The sequence below is a fragment of the Spermophilus citellus genome (assembly GCF_964194105.1).
Source record: "Spermophilus citellus genome assembly, chromosome: 4".
Lineage (NCBI taxonomy): Eukaryota > Metazoa > Chordata > Mammalia > Rodentia > Sciuridae > Spermophilus > Spermophilus citellus.
In genome coordinates, this window is record NC_138185.1 from 16,898,016 (window position 1) to 16,922,271 (window position 24,256).

The 24,256-nt window shown below is 45.5% G+C and overlaps 1 protein-coding gene across 9 annotated transcripts in view; it reads left to right on the top strand.

Moving 5' to 3' along the window:
• PTPRT (protein tyrosine phosphatase receptor type T) overlaps positions 1 to 24,256 on the top strand; it is a gene marked incomplete at both ends in the record, with an annotated part of 1,075,443 nt that overhangs the window by 779,966 nt on the left and 271,221 nt on the right. For all 9 annotated transcript variants that reach the window (XM_081292389.1, XM_081292384.1, XM_081292383.1 and 6 more), the window contains 2 exons: positions 13,474 to 13,675; positions 14,976 to 15,078. In XM_081292389.1, the coding sequence (XP_081148515.1) occupies positions 13,474 to 13,675; positions 14,976 to 15,078 (305 nt within the window). The remainder of the gene's footprint in view (positions 1 to 13,473; positions 13,676 to 14,975; positions 15,079 to 24,256) is intronic.

Sequence of the window (24,256 nt, forward strand, 5' to 3'; positions counted from 1 at the left end):
GCACAGCCCATTACAGCTGACAAGATATACATACTTCCCATACAGCTAGCCAGATGTGCACAGCCCCTACACAACTATCCATATATGCATAAATTGAATACACACTTGTCCAAGTGTAAATAAAGCACATGTATCTTTGGAATTAGAAGTTCATGGGAGCATACAAAAGGGGGGAAAACATAAATAGATTTCCTGGGAGGTGCTTATGAAATAAAAAGAAGGGGAAGGGGGGAAGGAGGAGGAATAAAGATAAATGTTAAGAAATCCTGGTGTAGACCAGCACTCTTTAGCCACTACCTGCACACAGCTCCTGAGCCCCAGAAATAGGGCAATGTGACCAGTCTGAATCAAGATGTGCATGGAGTGGAACATGCCCACCAGATTTCAAGTACTTAGCAGGAAAAACAATGTAACATATCTCCTTGATAATTTTGTGCCTATTACAGGTTGGAACAATAACACAGTGGCCATCGTGGGTTAAATAAAATGTACTACTAAAATTAATTTCACCTGCTTCTTTTTCCTTTTTTTCCATGTAGCTCCTAGGAAACATAAAACCACAAATATGGCCTACATCCTGTGTCTGATAGGCAGTGCTGCTCTAAATAACCATCTGCTAAGAGGAAGCATTGGGATGTACCTGAGTCTTCCCAATCCCTCTATATGCTATTTTGCTATCCCATAACTGCCTCCTTGGAAAACCACTTGCTGTGTAACTTTAGGCGTGCCTCTTAACTTCTCTGAGCCTCCTGCCCCAGTCTCCACTGAACATTTGTTAATGTAGAGGTTCTGTGAGGTTCTGTGGACCCAGCAGTGAGCTGGGTCACAGAGGAATAGGGGAGTGTGAGGTCCACACAAAAGCCACATGGTTTGATCCAGCAGTTCCATAAATAGCAGCATCACCTGCTGTGCACCTGCTCCCAGGGAAACACCCCAGGGGCAAGTTTAGAAAAAGAGACCTCCTAACCTGAGACCAGCAGGTTAAAGAGAGAGTTCGCTAAGTGATCATTTTAACCAAGAAAAGGTGAAAAACAGAAACTTTCATTTCTTCTGGGAAGGAGGAGATATAACCCTCCCCCAAAAAACAGGCTTTTACAAAACCTGCCTTTGATAAACGGGGACTAATAAAACATCTTACAAATGCTACTCTGCTGGGTAGAACTGATGCTCAGATCTCCAGCAGGCCCACCCTTTTATTCCTGTCCTAATGCCTAATTTAGTGGGGGAGAAAATCAATTCTGTTTTAATTTCATGAGAAAAATGGTGAATGAAAGAAAAGTGCAATAAAGTGAATCTTCAGCCTTGGGCCCCCCACGGATCCAAAATGTGTGATTATGTGATCAATGGATTCCTCCTCCGAAGGCCTCTTCAATCTGCCCCCTGCCTTTGCCTCTGACAAGGAGGCAGGAAGTTCCAGGCTGGTCAGAGAAACCCTTCGGGGTATTTGAGAAATTTAGTTACGCCTCAGGTCGCCTAATTTTCTCCACACTTGAAATTCATTTCCACCCAACTCCTTTTGATTTTGGCCTCTGAATACCCACTCCTCTAGCCAGCAGCTGTCCCTGCTTCTTTCAACTCCTGGCACATCTTCTCAGTCCAGGGTCCTTCAACAGCAGGATCCCAGGGCAGAGATTCTGGTCTCCCTGGAAGGAACACTGCTAGCCCCCAGGAGCACCAAGGTCAAGGGGGGATTCTAGGTCCCAAGCCTGGCTCTGCTCCTTACTAGCTGTGACAACCCAGGGAAGTTATTTTCCCTAAGCCCTAGTTTTCTCATCTGCAAAATGGGACTAGTAATGGTAGTCCTCTCATTAACTTGAGGGGATTGAAGGAGTAATGCCTGGGAGGGTTTAGCCAGAGGCCTGGCAGACGATGACTGCTCACAAATGTTCACTTGCATTCTTATTGCTGCCATAACAGGTGGTCCCACTCCATGGCTCTAGACTTATGATATTTTGGCTTCACAGTGATGCAAAAGGGGACCTTGACAACCACTGTTTTTCACTTTCAATTGAGTATTCTGTAAATTCCATGAAATATGCAACACTCTATGAAATATGCAACACTTTATTATAAGCTTCAATTTTGATCATTTCGCACAACTGTAGGCTGACATAAGTTTTGAGAATGTTTAAGGTAGGCTAGGCTAAGCTACGATGGTTAACCTAGGCAGGTCAGGTACATTACATGCCTGCCCACCCTTTCTTTCTCTCTCTCTCTCTCTCTCTCTCTCTCTCTCTCTCTCTCTCTCTCTCTCTCTCTCTCTCTCTTTCCTTCCTTCCTTCTTTCCTAGGGATTGGACCCAAGACCTCATACATACTAAGCAAGTGCTTTACTACTGAGTTACATTTCCCACCCCATTAAATGCATTGGACTTATGATATGGATTCACTGGGACATAATTCCATCATGAGCTAAGGGGCACTTGTCACTGCTACAGGAACACGAGGAACACGAGGAACACGAGGTTGAGCCTTTGGCTTCTGACATCATGGTTCCATGATTTCCAATTAGTCAATCATTAAGATTGATAGATTAGCCAATCAGTAAGACTGAGCACACATTTTTTTTTTGGTCCTCTTTTTAAAAATATTTAATTTGGGGCTGTGATCATGGCTCAGTAGTAGAGCACTCACTGGGCACGTGAGAGGCACTGGGTTCCATCTTCAGCACCACATAAAAATAAAAAAAATAAAATAAATGTATCAAAAATTAAATAATTTTAGACTTATAGGAAAATTATAAAATTAGTACAGAGTTTCAGTATACCCTCTCCCAGATTCCCTGAATGTTAGTGTCTTATCCATAGCACAGTGAATGAAACCAGGAAGCTATCATGTGAAGAGTACTATACAGGCCGATTTGCATTCCACCTTGTTTTCCCATCAATCTCCTCCTGCCGATCAATCCAGGATCCTAATTGCACTTAGTTATTAGTTATTCCTTGGTCACCTCCACTCTGGGGCCACTCCTCATTCCTTGTCTCTTATGTTTTTGGCTCTTTTAAAGAGTGCTGGTCAATTATTCTGTAGACGGCCCTTTAATTTTTGTTGTTGTTGTTGACATTTTCTCCTGATTAGATTGTGATTGTGTTTGTTTAGCAAAAATGCCACTCAGTTGCTGTGCCCTTCTCAAAGCCTCCTTATCTAGAGGCACCTGAGGCCCGTAGTTCTCATTACTGGTTTTTGTTGTTACCTGATCACCTGGTTAGGAAGGCACCATGTATTTGTTGAGCATCTACTGTATTTCCTTTTTGAGATACAAAAGAGAATAAAATGTTGAAATCCATGCTTTCAAAGAATCTCTCAAGTCTAATGGACAAATTTTCTGGTTACTATCGACTGAATGACAAATCACCCCCAAATTTAGTGACACAAAACAATTTTATTGTGCTAATAAATTCTGTGGGTCCAAATTTATAAACTATGTTTATTCAGTCATATTACTTACGCAGATGAAGGCTTCACAGTGCTGCTTTCATACATGCACCCATGGTGCTTTGGTGGTGTCCACCTTCTCTACAACTCTCTCTTGCTCTTCTCTCTTCCCTAGCCCACACTCTGTCCTCCTTCCCCTTCCTAATACTCCATCTTCTATTTTCAGGTCTTTTTTTTCCCCCTTAGTTTTCACATATGAGAAAAACTATACTATACTTATTTATCTGTGTCTGACTAATTTCTGATTCCATCACCATTTTCCTTCAAGTGACATGATTTCATCCTCTTGTATGGCTGAATAAAACCCCGTTGTGTGTATATACCATGGTTTTTAGCCACCCATCTGTTGGCCAGCTAGGCTGATTCCATCTCTTGGCTACTGTGCGTAGGCTTCAATAAACATGGGTATGCAGAGTCCCTTTTGTATGCTGACTTTATTTCCTCTGGATACATACCCAGGAGTGGGAGAGCTTGATCCTATGGTAGATCCATTTTTAATCTTTGGAGGCACTCCAAACCTGTTTTCACAGGGACTGTACTAATTTACATTCTGTAGGTCAAAAATTTGGGAGGGTGTAGGAGGACTGGCTTGTTTCAGCCCCAGGATGTCTGAAGTCTCAGCCGAGAAGACACACACAGACAGGATGACTGAGATGGCACAGAACTGGAGTCATCTGTGGACTTCTGGATTAGCAGTCTAGGACCTGGAAGACTGTGCCCATCTGGGGCTACACATGGCCTCTTCATGTGTCCTGTGCTTTCTCACACATGGCCTTGCCCGAGGAGTCAGACTTTCTATACAGCCACTAAGATGCTGTAGGTACCAGTGTCCCTATGGACAAGTCAGAAGCTGCACTGCATTTTACAGCCCTGTCTTAGAGGTCGCACAGTGTCATTTCCTCCACATTCTATTGATCCAAGCAGCCACAAATCCTCTAAGACTCAAGAGGGGAGACATAAACTCTGCCTCTGGATGGGAAGAATGTCAAAGGCTTTATGCAAAAATAAGAAACCAAAGAATTTTCTCTTTACATAGATTTGGTATCTTGGAGCTAAGAGAATTAAGAGTTTCACCAGCTTGGATCTCCTTAATTGTCACTTATGGAGTAACTGAGGGCCAACTCTGTGCCCAACTAGTGTAGACCCGGCTGCTGGGGAATGCTTGCTGGGTCTCTCCTGGGGGAGGCAGGTTTGGAGATGCCCACTACAAAGCCTTGTGCTCTAACAATCATAGCCTCCAGCCAATCCCTCTACCTAGGGATGGGTCACACAGGGGTGGGCACAGAGAAGCCAAAGGCAGTGCACCAGGGTGGGAGAAGAGTGCTGAGTTTTAGCGTCAGAATGACCTCCTTTCAAATCCCAACTGTACTACACCAGGATTTGTTACATTTTCATTCTTAATCCTCATTTATTCAGTCCACCTTATGGACTCTTACTTTATGCCTGGCTGGGTGCTTGACAGTCATTATAATAAATAAATAGGACCCAGGCCATTTCCCTCTATGAAGGCTCTCCCAGACTAGTTCTGCCAAAAAGACTGTTGGTATAGCTGTGAGGTTCCCGAGAGCAGGGTCATGAGATTAGTTAACTGCTTTCATATCCATGCCCAAAGCCAACCGGAGAGAAATTGGTCATGCAACTTAGCTATTTAACCAGGTTAAACTTCACAGAACAGAAATCAACTGAGTGAGGAGCTGGAAGGCAAGCCGCTTACATTCAGAAGCCTAGGAAATATTGCTAGGCGGACTAAAAGCCACTGGGAATATCACTAGACAGACTCATTAAGCAAGAAGGTTTCTGTGAAAATCACCAAATCATAGCACCCGGACACGGACACCCCAGCTTGAGATTAAAAGCCAAAAGGAGGTTTAAGCTTAATATTATTAAACTGCATTATGACAGTTTAGGAAGAAAGAGGTTAGACTATCTGCGTTGAACATGGCCCTGTTATGTGGCTGTGACCTCCCTCCTGGTGAAGGGGAGGGAGGAGAGGAGACTGGGAAGTTGCCCATGCTAAGGATTGGAGCTGGCAGAGGGAGCAGTTAGGTCCCTGGGCATGCTAAGCAATCACTCCACCTCTGAGCTACATCCTGGACTCCAGAGCAGAAGTCTTACTGAGCTTTCCCCTCACGTTCCTATGGGTTGCAGCAATCTCCCTCACTGGACCTGAGTTTACAAAGACTCCCCAGGGCTCAGACGTGCCGACCCCATACTCAAGAGCTCAGTGAACATCTGCTGTACATTCTATTTTGCAGCCACAAAGACCCACACAGGTGCCAAACCCTAGCAGGCCACTCTCTGTTGTTCCTTAAACATTTTATTGGGACAAAATTTTAAATTTAGAAAGAAGTTGCAAAAAATAAAATTAGTATAGAGAGTTCTGAACCCTATGTGTGGCTTCCCCTCAGCCCAGCACCTTAGCAGGGCATATTTATCAAAATTTAAGAACCCATGCCAGGGCATGATGATTGAGTGGACTCCAGACTTCTTCGATTTCCCCCCATTTTCCCACAGATGTCCCTTTTTCTCTTCCAGGCTCCATGTGCTGAGTTGACATGTTCCTTGTTATCTGAAATCAGCCATCAGAGTTGATGACCAGATTGCAGAATCTGGCCATTTCTCTGTCTTTCCTTATTTATGACCTTGGCACTTGGGAAGTGATGATGTGTCAGGGTTTGTCTGACAGTTTCTCATCAGCAGACTGATGAGAAAATGTTTGGGGGACGAAGACCAAGGAAGTTACGTGTCCTCCTCATCACATCCTATTAGAGGCACGCAATCCCCTCCTGACCCCTCACTGGGGCTCTCAATCTTGCTGGTGGAGCCAGTGTCTTTTGGGTTACTTTGCTTTTAAGAAATCCTTCTGTCTTCTGTGTTCCATCCATTCCAAGGGAGTCACTGGGTTCAGCCTACCCTGGAGGTGGGGGCAGGCTCCATCTCCTAATGGGATCAAAGAATTCCTGGCTTTATGTTCAAACCACAGCAGTAACTAGTAAATTTGGGAGAAGATACTTTGAGGCTATGCAGATCTTTTCCCTGGTTTCACCCACTGGATTTCGCATCACCAGGGCCTCCTGCTGCAGCCCACCCCTGTGGCATCCCAGTGGTGACTCTCTGGTTCCCTCCAGCATCTGTAGGAGGCAGCTTTCCCTGGTACACACTACCTCTCAGAGTTCTTTGGCTTCAACCTCTTCCTGCTCTGAGTCCCAGAGACACTGCTATCAGCCCCGTTTGTCTAGTTGAATCTCCTTGGTAGCTTGAAAACATATTCATGCCCAGGGCCTTATAGCCAGAGAATTTGATGTAATTTGTCTATGATTAGGGCCAGAGACTTGGAGTTTTTCAAAGGTCCCCTGAGCAGTCTGTGCTCAGCCAGAGCTGGGGACCATGGACTAAGCCCAACTCTCTGTTTCTCTCTATGAAGTTGTCGTTTTGCTCTCTGGCAAAAGCAGTTACTCCCACATCTGTGTTCCCAAAGGACTCGACTCTCTAGAATATCCATTGATGCCTACATTTGTCCCCAAAGAATTCAGGAACTTGGCCTGCTTCACCTGCCTCTTCCTTGCCCAGAGCCCAACACAGAGCCTGGCAAGAAGCAGGTTCTCAGTGAGTAGAGTGGTGGATTGAAGGCACCAGCAGGTCCCCACAGAAGCCAAGGTCCCCATGCTCTTCTTGGCTCCAGTCTTGGGAACCATAGGAACAGCCGTGAGTGTCAGTCATGAGCACAGTTCTGTTGTTATAACCGTCCCCAGCTCTCTAGGAAAAAAGGCTCCCGGCCAAGAAGTCACTCTCACGTGCAATGTGGGCATCTGCCTGTTCCCGCTGTTCTTCAGAAGGGCCCTGCTCATGCTGTATTTTAAAATTGCTGAGAAACCAAAGGGCTGGCGCTATACTGTGTAGCCAGAAACTACCTTGAGCTGGTTTCCTTCTGCACTTTGAGCCTCCAAGGCCACCTGGATGGCAAAGACCTTGTTTGTGAACACTTTTCCAGGAAATCCAAAAAGGAGAAAATGTTTTAACCCATTGTTTGGAACTGGAAGAAAAGAAGCTTTTAGTCAAAGAAGGGGCCACGCTGGTCTATTTTATGTGTGGCCTTGTTAAAACTCTGGTCTATTGAGACCTTTGGAATAGGAGCTGGAAGCCCTGGGAAAGAGGCAGGAGCAGCCGGGAGGCCCGCTGTAGGGTGACGAGCCTCTCAAGGCATTTAGGATGAAGACGTAAGCTAATAGTGAGAGGGAAGGGAGCAAGTTACAGAGGATGCTTCTGGAGTATCATGCTGTGGGTGGCAGATCTTGACTCAGTTTACACTACTGTCACTAATGCCTGGTGCTGTTGTGGATTTCCTCGAGTTTTATTTTTTATTTTTTTAATTTTACTTAATCGTTGATTTAATACGCCTTGCCTCTGATCATGACGCACATGTGAACTCCCTGTTTTTAACCCAGCCTGTGTATGAGTATGCAATGAGAGCATTTGGCTAGCCTGATAAAATCATACTGGCTCAATTCGGGGTTTTCTCTTTGGCCGTGGTCCCTTTGAATGACTCAGTGGTCCTGCCAGCCATCCCTGGTTTGTCCTCTCTCTGTTTTGTGGCAGCAGCATTCACTCACCAGTGGAAAGATGGGACCCTGGTGAGGCTGAAGCCCCAGAGAGCACTTGGCTCTGTGCATGGACCTCTCCTTGCTGCACCTGCCTGATGGCCCTCGGGCTGCCCACTCCACTGGCACGCTGGGTTAGTGGCCACCGGTCCAGCTCTGAATGTTTCCCTTCTCCTGTGGCTACAGCAACCAGAATCCAAACACAAACTTTCCCAGCTTGCTGTCCACTCACAGTCACCCTGGACTTGTCTCCTGGAACTTGCCCACCCAGGCTGGTTTCTCTGCCTGGAACCCAGGGGGCTCTTTCCTCTGCCCTGACTGTACCATCCTGCAGGTGCTGGTTCCCATCTCTCCTGAGATGCCTTCCTGAGCGCTCTGGGTTTAGCACTGCACAACCCAGCCTACATTTTCACTGTTTCCTCTCTTGGCCTCAATTTCCTCAGCTTAGGAATAGGAACAATCATGAAGAATCCATGCTATTTTTTCCAGAATTAAATGAGTTGAGTTTTATGCTAGCCCCCCCACTCAGTGCCTGGAACACACATGGTGTGCGCTCCACCACTACCCAGGGGCTTCTGAGTCCTGGCCACCTCCCCCATCCCTGCTGTCTTCAGCTCTTCCCCTCACCCCCATGCACCGCCTCATCCTCAGGACCAGAGTCTTCTCATGGGCTCTGTTTGAACAAGACTGATGGAGTCTTTCTCCAATAAACAAGTAAGTCCTTCCTGTTGGGACCCTACAGGGAAATTGTGTCTTTCCATTCTCCCTGTGTTTCTTGTCCCCTCCCTTCAGCCCAGAAAGAAGAGCACCTGTTGCTCCTAAGACATCCTCTGGTCCCTTGCAGCTGGGGCTCTGGTGCAGAACTTAGTGTCACTCACATATTCCTGGGACACTCATGACTAAACCAAGAGACTGTCTTTCAGGAGTAAAGAAGCTGGAGGTCACTCTGTGAGATAAACTGAAACCGAAAGGCTAAGCAATTGCTCAAGCCACTCAGCCCACTTGATCATTCATTTATACATCCTAGGAGATGAAATGTTGAACAAAGAACCTTGCCCTCTTGGACCTTACATTCTAGCACAAGGATTTAAATGAAGGTCCAGAGATTAAATATTTTAAACCATGTGGACCTTAGAGGCTCAGTCTCAACTACTTAATTCTGCCACGGTGGTGTGAAAGCAGCCGCAGACTGTACCTAAAGTGAATGAGGTGGCTGTATTCCAATAAAACCTTACTTCCAAAAACAGGTGATGAACTGTATTTGGCTTTCAGACCATATTTTGCTAACCCTTGGACTAGGTAATTACATGGTTCAATAGAGTTGGTGAGTCAAAGGAGAGATATGCCACTTTGGGAACATAAAATAGGAGGACCTGGGAACCACAGGAGGTGTTCATGAAAAGTGTCATTTTAACTGTGGTATATATACACAATGGAACATTACTCAGCATTAAAAGAAAATAAAATCATGGCATTTGCAGGTCAAGGGATGGAGTTGAGGATATAATGCTAAGTGAAGCAAGCCAATCCCCCAAAGACTGAATGTTTTCTTTGCTATGAGGATGCAGACTCATAATGGCGATGGTAGGGGGGCATGGGAGGGATGGAGGAACATCAGATAGGACAAAGGGGAGAAGAGGGAAAGGAGGGGCCAAGGGGTAGGGATGGTGCTGAAATGAGTTAGACATCATTACCCTAAGTACATGTATGAAGACACAAATGATGTGAAAATACTTTGTGTACAGTCAGTGACTTGAAAAATTGTGCTCTATATGTCTAATATGAAATGAATTGCATTCTGCCATCGTGTATAACAAATTAGAATAAATAAATAATTTAATTTTTTAAAAAAGAAAAGTGTCATTTTAAGTGAAATCTAAGGATAAAGAGGTATGAATTACTTGAAGAGGAAGCCTGGAAAAGAAGGAAGAAGTGTTTCAAGATGACAGACTAGCTGGTGCAAAGGCCCTGTGGCAAAAGAGGTCATTCATGGCTTTTTTTTCCCAAGTACTGAAGTAAGGGTTGAAAGGCAAGAGGAAGGGCAGTTGAAGCCACCTCTTGCAGTGAGCTGGTTCAGAACACAGGACAAAAATGCAGTCTTAATCCTGAGAGCTATGGGAAACCATTGTACTATGACTTCATTGAATTTTTGTGAATGAAGTGCTCATTCTGGTTTCTAGCAGGGGATTCCACTGTGACGAACAAGAGGAGAAGGGGGACACACTATAGCACTTTATTATAGCTAGAGCCAATCCCTGGAACCCCAAGATGATGGACAGACAACTCAGCACCCTTTTTCCCTATGAACCCTTTATTTTGTGCTTTCTGTACTTGCTAGCAGATCTTCCCTTTCCTCCACTTCTGAATGAAGATTTTTACTGCACTATGCATTGACGGCCACATCTCCACCCCATTCCATTTTTTTCTTACCTTTCTTCTTTCCCTCCCCAGTCCGATCCCCGACTAACTTTGTAAAACTTGCAAGTTAAATTTTTCAAAGAATATTTCTGACAAAGCAGTGGGAATTAGATTTGGTGAAGCCCTTCATAAAAAATTGAAGACACGCTATATTAATATACATAGATTTATTCATAGTGTTTCATTACAAGTAAGTGAGGATCCTGTAATATCAGGAAAGGTTAGGAGAGCAGGGGAGTGCGGTATATTATATTGACAGCTCCGTGGAAATTGAGTCGCTTTTGGATTGAATTTGGAGTGTAGAAACAGAGCTGGCTAGTAAATAAGGCATGAGTTTTACCTCCCAGTGTCTGTAAATCAATGGAGTTGCCACCAGCCCAGGCAGGGGGACAGGGACAGGAATTTTGAAGGAATGAGAAAGCATGTCCTCTCCACTGGCATGCTGGGGCTGGTGGCCACTAGCCCAGCTCTGAGCGTTTTTCTCTTCTGTGGCTACAGAAACCAGAATCCAGAAGCCCCGTTTGCTCCCCACTTGACAGTCACCTTGTACTTGCCTCCATGCAGACTTTGGCCACCCCATCAGGACTTTGCCCAGGCTGGTCCTTCTGCCTGGAACCCAGGGGGCTCTTCCCTCTGCCCTGACTGTGCCTTCCTGCAGGTGCTACTTCCTATCTCTCCTGAGATGCCTTCCTGAGCGCTCTGGGTTTGGCACTGCTCAGAAGCAGACCCTAGGATGAGGATTCAAAGCTAAGCAGATTACTGAGAAGTTTTGGAAATAGCAGTGAGGACCTAGGGACTGGGGAAGAGAGAAATTAATAACCAATGATCAGAGTGTGTTCGAGCCAGCTGCCTTACAAGACGAATGGAGCTGAGGCCCTCAGGGAAAGGGGGGGGGGGGCTGCAGGATACCACAAGACAGGAGCCTGGGGAATTAATGGGGCAACCCCAGTCAGTCACTGGGAGCACCTAATCATGAAGCCTTCATGCACAGAGGGCTGAAGGCTTGTAGCGCTTGCCTCTCAGAAGGGAGGGAGACCAGAAGGAACCTGGGACAGGCCCATTAGAGCAACCTGAGCAATGAGTGAGACCATCAGGTTCCACCTATGAAAGCCCAGTTCCCCAGCGCTCTGCACTTCTCCCGGGCTCACTTTGCTCCAGGCCAAGTCTGCTCTTGTGAGCATGTGGCATCAGTTTCTGCTCCACCCCTGCTGCACACAGGAGAGAGAAAGCATCTCTTTCTCCTCAACACTTGGTGCTACTGCCAGAAACAGCCAATCGCTTATTTTTAAAGTTAAGTTGGTGTGTTCCTTTTCCTGCCTGGATCTGACCATTCTGTGAGTTTGGCATATTCGTGATGGGAGATAAAATGACGTGAACTGTCTGTACAGCTAGCTGGCTTGCCTCTCTCTAGAATGGAAGCCACTCGAGGATGGGTTTCTGACCATTTGGAGTCCCCAGCAGCATACAGTGCAGAGCCGGAAGTACAAGAATATGCAGGGAATGTTGGATGTTGGTGAAGGAGCAAAGGAGCAGATAAGTGGATACATTCTTAACTAGTGAGCCGTGTCTGCAGGCCAGGCGGTGTGGTGCAGAAAAACAAGCACAGGCTTTGAGGTCAAGACCAGGGTTGAATCCAGCATCAGGATGGATGATGGAGTAAACCTAAGAATGCATGATTGGCATCTGCATGGGATGCATGGTGACTCTCAGGACACGTGAGGAAGAGGCCAGACACAAAAGAGCACACACTGTTGGATTCTTAACAGTTCAAAACAGGCAAAACCAGTCCATGCTGAGAAGTGAGGTGAGCCTTGCTAGGGGAGGCAGGAAGGATTGGAAGCAGGCCTGAGGGGAAAGGCTTGGGTCTGGGTACATTCTGTTTCTTGATTTTATCACTCTTTGGTTTGCAAAAATTCTGGAGCAGTAAAGTTCTCTGTATGTATATTATAGTTCAATAAAACACATTTAATGGAACAAACAAGGTAAGAAAACAAACAAAAATCCTATGTGTGCTTACTGCATAATTCAGACACATGGCTCTCAAAGTGGGACCCATGGTGGCCAGCGCCACATGCCCAACCTTCAGTTACCTTCACAGCAAGGTAAGTGCAGAAATTGAGAGTGAGCACTCCAGAATCTTTTACACTGTGACATCCACCTGTGTGGTCAGTGGCCAGTGGACACAAGTCATGGCCCAGTGTAGACAGGTTTTATTGCTGAACTTGCAGGATAAGCCATGTGGGGTGGGGACTTTGGATTACTATTGATCCAGAGTGGATTGGAAAACCCCAAACTGAGTCTTTGCCACTGATAGTTTGAAACGTGTCGATTTAATGCAGGTAATTTCCAGTGGAGGTTCAGTTTCTCCATTATTAAAATGAAAACAATACTTGTTCCCCTACATTTGGGGGAAGAGCAACCAGATAAGGCAGGAAACACCAGGATGTAAACCATATCCCTGTGGAGGGCCAGCCTCGCGATCTGCAATTTAACAAGCCTTCTTCATAATTCTTACTGGGTTACTGCATTTAGACATTGTTCTTAAGCACCAATCTCAGAGAGCTACTTACTGTACTTCTGAAATGTGGCTAGTCTGTGTTGAAGTGTCCTTTAAGCATAAATTCCCCACCAGATCTCTCAATATAAATATGAATTTTATATGAATATTAGAATATAAACTGTCTCATTAAATATTTTTATGCTGATCACAGGTTGAGATGTTGAAATTCTGAATATATTGGGCCCAACAAGATATAACTTCCCTTTCTTCTTTTTAATGCTATGACTCGAACACAGAAAATGACATGTGTGGCCACGTTCTCTTTCTATTGGTTGTGGCTGCTTCATTAGGGGGCTATTCAGGGGCTGGGTTGATCTGCAAAGTGGACAGCAGCAGGTGGCTCTGCAGGACTTTCTGACTGTAGCTCATCTGCTGTCATCTGTCCACCTCTGATGTTCCGACCAAATGAACCCCTTCCTGCTCTCTGAGTGGCTGTTGGTTTCTCTGTCGCCTTGCCATGCAGATCAACTACAAGGCTGTGGGCTCACTGGACCCCAGTGCCGACCTCTCCAGCCAGAGGGGGAAAGTGTTTAAGCTCCGGAATGAAACTCACCACCTCTTTGTGGGTCTGTACCCAGGAACCACCTACTCCTTCACCATCAAGGCCAGCACCGCCAAGGGTTTTGGACCCCCGGTCACCACTCGGATTGCCACCAAAATTTCAGGTATCTCTTTTAGAAATCAAAAAGGAAGAAAAATTGCCCCTTACTCCTCCCCCATTCCTAATTTTCCCGAGAGTAAAAAGAGACAGAGTCAACTGTCGCTGCAGGGTACAGTATGTCAACAACTAGAAGGCAGTCCCTAGTGGGTTACTGTTGCAGCCTTACAAAGGAACCTAATCAATAAACTTCCTAAAGTGTAAAAAAATACATTAAATCAGGTGTCAGTTTACCAGATGACTTTCCCCAGGGTCATATTAAATACTGTGAATATGGTTGATGTAGAGAGAAGGGGAAAGGACACCCTTCAAAGCCGGTTTGTAATTTTATTCTCAGAAATATTCTTTTTGCCAGTGCAAGACCCAATATGATTGCTCATGAGGCCTCTGATGAAGAAATAAATGAATGAATGACCATGACCAAGCTACAGTGACCCCAGTATCCCAGCTGCCATGTCCGTCCGGGCTGCCTTCACCCCTGGAGAGCATCCTCTCGGAATGCCTTTCCTAAAACCACTTTCACCTTTCAGAATCTCTCCTCCATTCTGGTGTAGAAGCACACACATTTTGTGTGTGGTTTCCAACACCACAATGTTTTGTAGCTTAATATTTCTACTTATTCAGATCCCATAAGCATTCCCCCTGTTGCCAAATTGCTCTCTTTAATGTTCCGTCAAGTGGATGGACGTAATTTAATTAAACATTCCCCTGTGGTTGGATATATTTGGTGCCTCCATGTTTTTGTAAAATAACACTTCAATAAACATGTTACAAAATAAAGTGTAATTCGTTGGTTCGGATTATAACTTTAGGATTAAATTCAGAAATTGAAAAACTGAATTAAAAGGGAGGTGGGTTTTAATAGCTCTTAATATAAATGGCTAAATTACCTTTTCAAAGGATTAGGTTTAGTCACACTCCTCTCGGGGTGGAGAGGGTCTCATGAAAAAAAAGAAAAAGTAGGGGGGGAACTAATTCATCATTACTTTCATTTGCATTTAAATGCGTTTAACATGGTTGACTTTGCTTTTGCATCTTTATTAACTATGTATATTTCTTGCATGTATCTGTATTCCGTGAAGAACTCTTTGATTCTTTAGGGTGACTGGTCACATCAATGCCACCTTTCTCCAGGCTGCTGCTCCTTGAAGGAGCCTCCAGGTGGCAGGTTGGAAGTCAGGGCTTCCTCTGACGCATGTGACTCCCTCTAGTCATCTGGAGGGTCTATAAGGATGGCATCCAGGGGAGGTGGTGGGTGCGGTTAGGGAACTGTGCTGAGCTCACCCCCATCTCTGTTCCCTCCGCAGCTCCATCGATGCCTGAGTACGACACGGATACCCCCCTGAATGAGACGGACACAACCATCACGGTGATGCTGAAGCCCGCTCAGTCCCGGGGAGCCCCGGTCAGGTGAGGAGGTTCTTCCTTTGGAGTTTGCAGCTTTCCTTCCCAGTACCATACACAACTCCGGTAGAGTCATGTGACTGGCCGTGAGCACGGGCCACACAGGCCAGGAGCAAGACTTCCCAAAGAGAAGAGGGTCGGCTGTCAGAGACCAATTCAGAGGGGCCTCAGAGCCAGATCATCTCCTCCCACAGTGGAGTGTTCAGAGGGAACATGCTGATAGGAACCTGAAGATGGTCAGGGAGAGAACTTTCTGGAGCATGATTATGGTAAATTTAGTAGGATTGGGAACCTGGATACAGTCCCCTGGCAAGATCACAATACTCACTCTCAGGAAGAGAGAAACAGACTCGCTGAATTCTCAAGATAGCCTGCTCAGAGATCAGGAACAGACCCCAGTCTAGGGCATGGAGTGTTAGAGCCCCACAGGGACCGTGCCTTTCAGGTTACGCTACTGATTTTAACAAGAGGGCCGGAGCGTATGGATGCCCACACAGCCCAAGCATCTCTGAAGTTAAGCTGACCAGTGTCCTTCCATGCTGCAAGCAGGGTGGGCATCTCTTTTTAGCAAGTTACACTTGGAACAAGGGCAGTGATCTTGTCCTCTGGTTTTGCTCAGAACTCCAGGTAATAGGACCAGTCCATTGAAACAAAGCTGTGTCCTGGATAGAACAATGTCCAGATCGGCGCAATGCAGTTCCACAAACAAACATTGAGCACCTCGTGTAGTTAGAATGGAGAGTGACACAGGGACACCAATGATTCATTCAACACACATTTTTATTAAGTACCCACTCTGTCTCAGGCATTATTTAAGTACTTGGTAAAACAGTAGAGAACTGGCCATAAATAAATAAGTTAGGTTCTAAAGGAAACCAAATTGACGTGGAAGGCAGAAATATGAAAACATAACTATAATAAGGACATCCTTATGGAGATAAGCACAGCTCATTATGGGCTCTCACAGGACAGAATTCTCAGGGAGGTGACACGAGGTCACCTCTTCAATGTAAGATTCTACTCAAGTTGCAAGTGTCCACATGGGCAGAGGCACTGAGGAGAGAGGCAGCTTGCAGGAATGGGGAGCAGCCATGCCTGCTTACATTTGCATTAACATAAAGGTCAAGGCTGGAGGGCAGGGTGAGAGTGGGGTGTGTTTGAGAGGCTGGAGCTTATATGAGGGCCATGGGGAGCCACTGGAGAATTGCATGCAGCAGTATCATTCTTAGTGTCTCTAGAGGCTAAGAGACCTGTCTGGAAGAGGCTCTTGAGAAGGTCCTAGTCTTCATTTTCCAATGTACATCCAGCTCAACCCAGATATTATAGGCAGTGAAGCAGATGGAATCAACTGCCAAATTTTGGAAGTTCCTGCCTACTCTAAAGACTTTAGACAATGCTCCTTCCCACTAAGAAGAATTTCAATCCCTGTAACAGTCATGGGTCATGTTTATGGGCTTCCTACTATAGCATTTTGGTCTGAGATTCCACACATTAGTTGTTCTAGGGCTGTCTTACCTGTGATGAGCCAAAACAGAGGGTGGCTCTAAGTCACATTATGAACCCACTTTTTTTTTCCTCCAGTCACTCTGCTGTAGCATGGCCATTCAATTTTCTCTGTATGCTGTGAGATATTATCTTCATTTTCAGATGAAGAAACTGAGATACCCAAAGGCAGACAGTCAGCAAGTAGGAAAACTGAGTTTGAATGTGGGATGTGTGGGTGTCAAATCATGGGTCCTGTTTCGGCCAGCAATGCCTTACTCCCTTTAAGAATTCTCTCTTCTATACAGCAGGATCAGTCACTATTTCAAAACCTTAGAAAGCTTTCCAGATGGCAAGAGTACAGCCCAGAGAAGGTCAGCCGCTTTCTCAAGGTTGCACATCAAGTTAGCAACTGGCACACAGCAAATCTCAGGTCTGACCCCAAGTCTATGACCTTTTGTAGAAGATCCAGCTCTCTGAGCCTATAAATCTATAGCAAAGGGACCTGATCCCTGGCACCTCATAGTACACACTCCTGGTGGGGGTAGAGTTAGGCTCATTGCCCCCAGTCTTCTGGCTGTGTGTGGGCCAGGGAAAGAATGTGAGTTTGTTGGCACTGAACCTGGATTTCAATCTTCTCAATCACTGCTGTGTGAACATTAGACAAAATATCCTCTCCTCCCCTCCACCAATTCTTTTTCCCTCTCTCTCAGACTCAATTCTCCTTATCTGTAAAGTATGGACACTATTTCACAGAGACTGAATAAAACAGGGAAATACTTAGATCCAGGCATCTAGGCATGCCTGACCCCACACACCAAGATCTTTCCCACCCCCCACCTCACCCTGGCAAAGGGGCCCTCTGAGGAGCCCAAGCCAAATGTGTGGGAAAACATTTCCAGATCCCACAAACAGAAACCCTTGCCCTTAGTTTGCACATATCTTTAACAAGCTCAGGTGCCCTTAGACTACAGTGAATGATGAGGAAAGAGAAGGAGGTGGAAGTGCCCCAGCAGCAGTGAGAAGTGAGATTGGCAGGAAGCACAGGCCACTAGGGCCACTCTACTTGTGCAGACACAGGTACTCAAATATCAACACACTGCAGCCCCTCACAGCCATGGGGCTCATTCCTTGTCCCGGTCTAACAAAAATATGTGAGATTTTAGCTTAAAAGGGCCTACTAACTTCTGCTTAGTGAGTAAGCACTTGCTGTATGCCTGTGGCCATACATAATAACATCATCTGTATCTTCACGTTTCAGTAGCGGTCTCCTGGTTTGCAAATATGAAAAATATGAAATTGAGATAAAAAGAAGCTTCATGAGTTGGCGCAGGCCACGAGACAACCAGTGGCACAGGCAAAATTTCAGCCCAGTTCTGACCCTAACCCTATGCTCACTTCACTATACCATACCACCTCCCTCTGAGAAAGGTATGCATGACGTATTCTGGTGACATTTCCATCCAAAAAAATAAAATTAAAATTAAAGAAATGTCACTGCTCAAAGGGGAAGTGGTTGGTGTCTGGAAATGTCTGGCTGCTTTTCTTTCCAGGGCTCTGGATCACTGAGGGTGGGAGCTCTCTGTTATTTTCAGACCATTGCTTGGGCTTCAGCCAACAAGGGGAAGAGACTAACTAATGCCACCCAGCAAGACTTTCAGGACAACTGCAATGACAGGGTGAAAATATCACAGTAGGTTTCAGTTACTTTCATCTATTTTTACCTTAAATCCCAGGCCCTCAGATGGGCATGTGGGGGGAAGATGGCCATTAAGTTGTTTAACACACACTTACAGAGCACTTGCTAGTTACCAGGAAGTGAGTTGAGCAAGAGGCAATGGAGATATAGCAAGAGGCCAGACAGACGCATCCCTGCCTTCCTAGGCTCATTAACCTATAAGCCTGCCTGTGAATTGGCAGGGAGGGGGGCATTAGGCAAATAAGCAAACAAAATAACAAAATCAGCAGAACTTAAGGCACTACGGAGCCAGTAGAACAGGGGTCATTTTGATGGAGTGGGGCCAGGGGGCAGATGGAGAGACGAGCACCACCCAGGAAGGTGGACATCGCAGAGTCCTGCAATGGAAAGGTGGGCACAGGTGAGAAGAGCAAGAGGGACTGGGATCCCTGGACTCCCAGGAGCTCACAAGAGTCACTGGGTCAAGGAGGCCTGGAATCCTGCTTTTCAAGTGATGGGAGAAAGCAGCTCTGATATTCTGTAGCTCAGTAGGATGCATAGAGTGCACAGCAACTTTTTATATATCGTGAAATGGCGAGAAGAGAAGGATTTGAAGATTCCCAACATGTAGAAATGATCAACGTGGTTTGAGGAGATGGAAATGCCAACACCCTGATGTAATCAAGATTCATTATTTACAGTGTACTTATGTGCATAAGTGCAAATATTATATATCAGGGTTTTTTTTAAAGAACAGTGTTTTATAAAAAAAAAGAACTTAGAGTTGATAATTTCTTTAATTTAACTCACTTGCCTGGTGAATAAGCTGGTAGAGAAATACCATCTTCATTTCAGAGGAGGAAACTGAAGCCTAGCAGGTTTAATTGACTGGTCCAAGGTCACAGGGTGCATTACACATTAAGTGTTTAGACATAGACCGAGTTTCCTGGCTCAGAGTTCATTGATCCTCCAGAAGTTCTAAGTTCTTCAGGCCTGATGTGCCAAGGGATGACCTGATAGTCATTTGGTAGGGATACTGCCAGGTGATGTCACCTGGGGTCCTCCAACTCTGGATTCTGTGGGCCCAACCTGTACCTTGTGAACTCTGGAGTCTCAGTCTGCCTGGAGCTACGTGCCCTCAGGCATCCCTGAACCTGAACCTTGGCCTCTACCCCCAGGTAAGTCCTTCTTCCTCCTGCCCCAGATGCTCACAGCCCAACTGACCCCAACTCCACCTCAGCTCTGCTGCTTGCTGCTCCTTGTTTGGAAGCCTCGTGGGTGGGGCTCAGGTAGAGCTGAACAGGCAGGAGGTCTGGAGCGAGAGCAGCCCAGGAGCTGCAGTGTGGGCTTCTGCAGCCGCATCCCTCCAGCCATTCACCTCCATGGGTTGGCCTATTTTTTTTAATACTCTACAATGGAGATTTATTGCTTTTGCATTGCTTTCCCCAGGCTTTCAAAGATTTATTGGTTTTTAAGTGACAGAATCCCAGAATTGCTTAAAAGATCAATCAAATAGTGACTAGAATCTAATATTCAGCTCTGACTTGAACACGCTCAACCTTCTTCCCCCACGCCCCACCTGTCATACTGATGTATCTGTGGCAACCTTCATAAGAAAGTGACTCGGCCCTGAATTAATCACCCATAATGCAGGCCCTGGAGGAAGAACTGGGGGCAGAGCCCAGATCCCCAGGCTTCTGTGGAGGAGTGCTTTACACCCCATGTCTCCTCTCCCATCCAATCAGCCACCTGGACTGTCCACTCAGTCTCGGAATCTGCCCTGGGCTGGACTCCTTCTTTCCCCCATGGCCACTCTCCCACCTCTGTGCAACCCACCAAGGTGCCCTCGCTGACTTGCCTCCTCTGGCCTCTCTTCCCTCAGTCCTCCCCCCACTGAGCTGCTGGAATGGTCCTTTGGAAGCACAAATTGGATCAAGTTAACTTCCCTGCTTAAAATTCTTAAATGGGTCACTGGTTTTCTATTGCATTAAGTTCAAGCTTCTTAGCATGGAATTCAAGGCGTATCGGTGTCGGGCTTTAACCTTATTTCTGGATTCATTTAAATTCACTCTGCCCCTTCATCAGGTTCTACTCAACAGTGACCTGTGTAATTCCTTCATGGTTCCTTCCTGAGCTTCTCAGGGGGTTCCACATTCATTTGTATGTTTTCTTTATTTTTTGTTTGTTTTGACATGCCTTTCCCTAGGTTATGAGTGCCAAGAAATCTGGGGGCTGAGCACCATGAGATTCCTTTTATTTTGGAATATCTAGACTTTAGCAAGTGCTGAAAACAAACTAAAATCTGGTTACTGGAGTAGGTGACTAGTTAATTCAGCAAATCCATTTTGCCAGCCAGGTAGACACCAGCTGCCAGGACTACAGAGATGCACTTGAAAGACCTTGTCTTCAGCTACCTCTCACTCTATAATTGAGCGCCAGCTGATAGAAATTTCTAAAATAATAAAAATGCCCTTATTTATGTGTTGTCTGGTATGATTGTCATTGACTGACCACACACCTAGCTATCAAGCACTCGATACACGGCTAGTCCAGTTGAGGAACCTGAGGAACCGATTTTTATTTTAACTTAATTACTTTAATTTTCAAGAGCTATTGGTGGCTAGTGACAACCATTTCATTTTTTAAGGATTATTATTTCTATTAACATGTATTAATTGTCCATATCATTAGGATTCAGTGTGATACTTGAACATATGCATATAGTATATGCTGATCAAATCCTCAGTCCAGTCTTGTCTCCTGCACACACACCCTTCCCAACCTTTGGTTATCATTATTTCATATTCAAGCTGACTTTTTTTCAGCTTTCATGTATGAGAGACAATATGCAGTACTTGTCTTTCTGTACCTGGATTATTTCTCTTAATATAATGTCCTCTATGGGCTGGGGATGTGGCTCAAGCGGTAGCGCGCTCGCCTGGCATGTGTGCGGCCCGGGTTCAATCCTCAGCACCACATACAAACAAAGATGTTGTGTCCGCCAATAACTAAAAAATAAATATTAAAAACATCTCTCTCTCTCTCTCTCTCTCTCTCTCTCTCTCTTTAAAAAAAATAATGTCCTCTAGTTCCAGTCATAGGATTTTATTATTTTTATGTGATGGAATGATTAATTCTCTGTTCTATATAAATGCTACTTTTCCTATAACCACTCATCTGTTGATGGACACCTGGCATGATTCGGTATCTTAGCTAGTGTGAATAGTGCCACAATAAACATGGATGTGCAGATATCTCTTTGTCATGCTGATTTCATTTCCTTTGAATATATAACCAGAAGTGGGGCAACTGGATCATATGGTAGATCTACTTTTAGTTTTCAAGTAACCTCCACATTCTTTCCATAGTGACTATACTAATTTAAGTGCCCCCCCACAACAGTGTGTGAGTTCCTTTTCTCTACCTTCTTGCTAGCACTTGTTATTTTTTATAAGAGCTATTCTAAATGTGTTAAGAAATTACCTCATTGTAATTTTGATTTGCATTTCCCTGAGGACTAATGATATTGAATATTTTTTACATATTTGTTGGCCATTTGTGTTTTACCTTTGAAAAGGAAAGTAACTACAGTTTTAAATGGTGCAGGTCTATAAGGGAAAACAACCAAAAAAAATTAAAATTGCTTATGAGTCTACCTGTGCACTTGGTCAGAGGTCAGAGATTTCCATGGAGTTCAGTGCAGAGACATCTGTTAGGAGCCCGGTGGGCTGGGAAGCCAGGTGAGTGGGTTTGCCGGAGGCAGCGCACCTGAGCTGAGACCGATGGAATGAGGGGTGAGGGGAACTTAGTGAAGAAGGGAAGAGTGTGATCCAACAGGAGGAAGCAGCATGTGCACCAGGCAGAGAAGGTGCACGGTGTATTCAGGGAGCCACAGATAACCCAGTGGACAGGGCCAGAGAGATGAGGAGAGAAACCAGGAGCAGGCAGAGCCAGGTTAAGAAGGTCTTCACTGTGGGTTTGGACTTTGTCCTGAAGTGTGTGTGGAACATTTGGCAGGTAGATGCCCAGGTTCATGCCCTCTGCTGGGTGATCAGGCTTCTGATCATGTCATTGTCTCTTCCAAGCTTGCCATTTCTCACCTCTGAGTATGCCATCCATTGTCTCTCCAGCATCTGGTTCAAATATGCCACCTCCAGGGTGTCTCCATCCTGATGAAGAAGCATCAGCTCTTTCCAGGCACCCCCTCTGCCTTGACCACTTCCTCCCTGTCAGAGACTTTCATGTTCAGTGGCTACCATACACTGTGACCTCCTTGGGGCCTGGGGCTGGGTCACAGAGGCAGCCTTAAGCCTGAGACCTGTATATACTCTTCCCACCACAGCTGACCTCCCAGGTGGATACAGTAGATCAGTAGAGGCTCCTGAATCATATCCAACCTTATCCCCCTTTGGGGGCTCTTGGAGCAGATACTTAATTTTTCTGAATCTCAAGTAGATTGTTGGTAAATGGGAATACTCTCATCATGGATTATTTCAAAGGTTAGATAAACTGAAGTGTGTTAAGTACAACTGGTGACAGTTCAATGTGCTCCTTGGATTTGATCAAACTATTGAGGCAAGAAGTGGCTCCCTGCTCTTGGTGGCCATGGCAGGATCATTAGTTGAATGTCCTCCATCACTCATGTGAAATCTGCCAAGAACTGGCTTGTGTGTGGCACATCAGAGAACGTACAGTTATCTCCAGGTGTGATAAAATCTTCAAATCTGTATTCCCTTAAAAATGGGTCTCTAGCTGGGTACAGTGTTGCATGCCTGTAACCTCATCACCTCAGAAGTCTGAGACAGAAGGATCACAAGTTCAAAGTCAGCCTCAGCAAATTAGTGAGGCCCTGATCAACCTAGCAAGACCCTGTCTGTCTCAAAGTGAAGAAAAAAAAAGAGCCAAGGATATGGATGAGTGGTTAAGCACCCCTGGGTTCAAACTTTGGTATCAAAAAAAGAAAAAAATGGGTCCCTACATTTGAGCACCTTTCCAAATGACAAGAACCAAAACACAAGGCTAGGATTTGTCAACTTCTAAGGCCAAGAAACCAAAGGCTAAGAGCAACACCCTTGAGGGACAATTGTAGTTGTTCAGATGAGAAGTGAAGGTGATCCAAGTTAGAATAGTTGTGATGATGGATGAAACTCTTAGGAGGTGATGACATCTCTGTGAGATGGGGCTGTGGGTGCTGAGGAAAAGACCCAGTCCCAGGTAACTCCAAGTGTCTGTCTTGGCTAATGGGATGCGGGATGGTCCCATTCTCTGAGCAAAGAGACACAGAGGGAGGGAAAATTCTGTGAGGACAGTTTACTCAGGATAGGTCAATGGCAGTGAAGGTAGTCTGGGATCCGAATGGAGGAGTTAAGAACAGATACGCAAGAACAGGTCGGGACCTGATGTATGGTCTAAGTGAGTCCTTAGAACCACTGAGGAACCACTGAGGTGGTCAGTTAGGACTTGCAGCCTGTTTCCTTGAGCTTCTTGAGGCTTGGTGTCCAGCGTGTCGCAGCTGCAGCATGCAGAACCAGACTGAGCACTAGAAGTCAGTGTAACATGGCCAATGGCTTCTAGAGGTCACTGAAAGTTCTTTTCACTCCCTGATGAGAATCCACGATTCTTCTGCATTTGACAGGTGCAGCTAGTTAGGACTGTGGATTCTGAAATGCACAGTGATTAGCTACAGTGCAAATTGGAGATCCAGCCAACTTTTAAAGAAGGAAGAAACTTTACAGGGAAGAAAAGCAAAGGATTGCCAAATTTCCTCCAGGATTCCTTTAATAACTGTGAAGCCCTGAGTGGGAGCGCATGAAACAATCACAGAAGGGTTTTGCTGGTCTGTGGAACTGCAGTGAGCAAAATTGGAATCATTACTGTCTGATTCTCAGACACCCGTACATGATGGTGTCCAATTAGGAAGAAGAAATGAAAATTTAGAGGATTTATTAACACGGGGCAGCCTGAGGAGTTTGTGACTTCCCGTCCTCATTGGGAAAGATGAACAACTACACTTAACATTGAGCC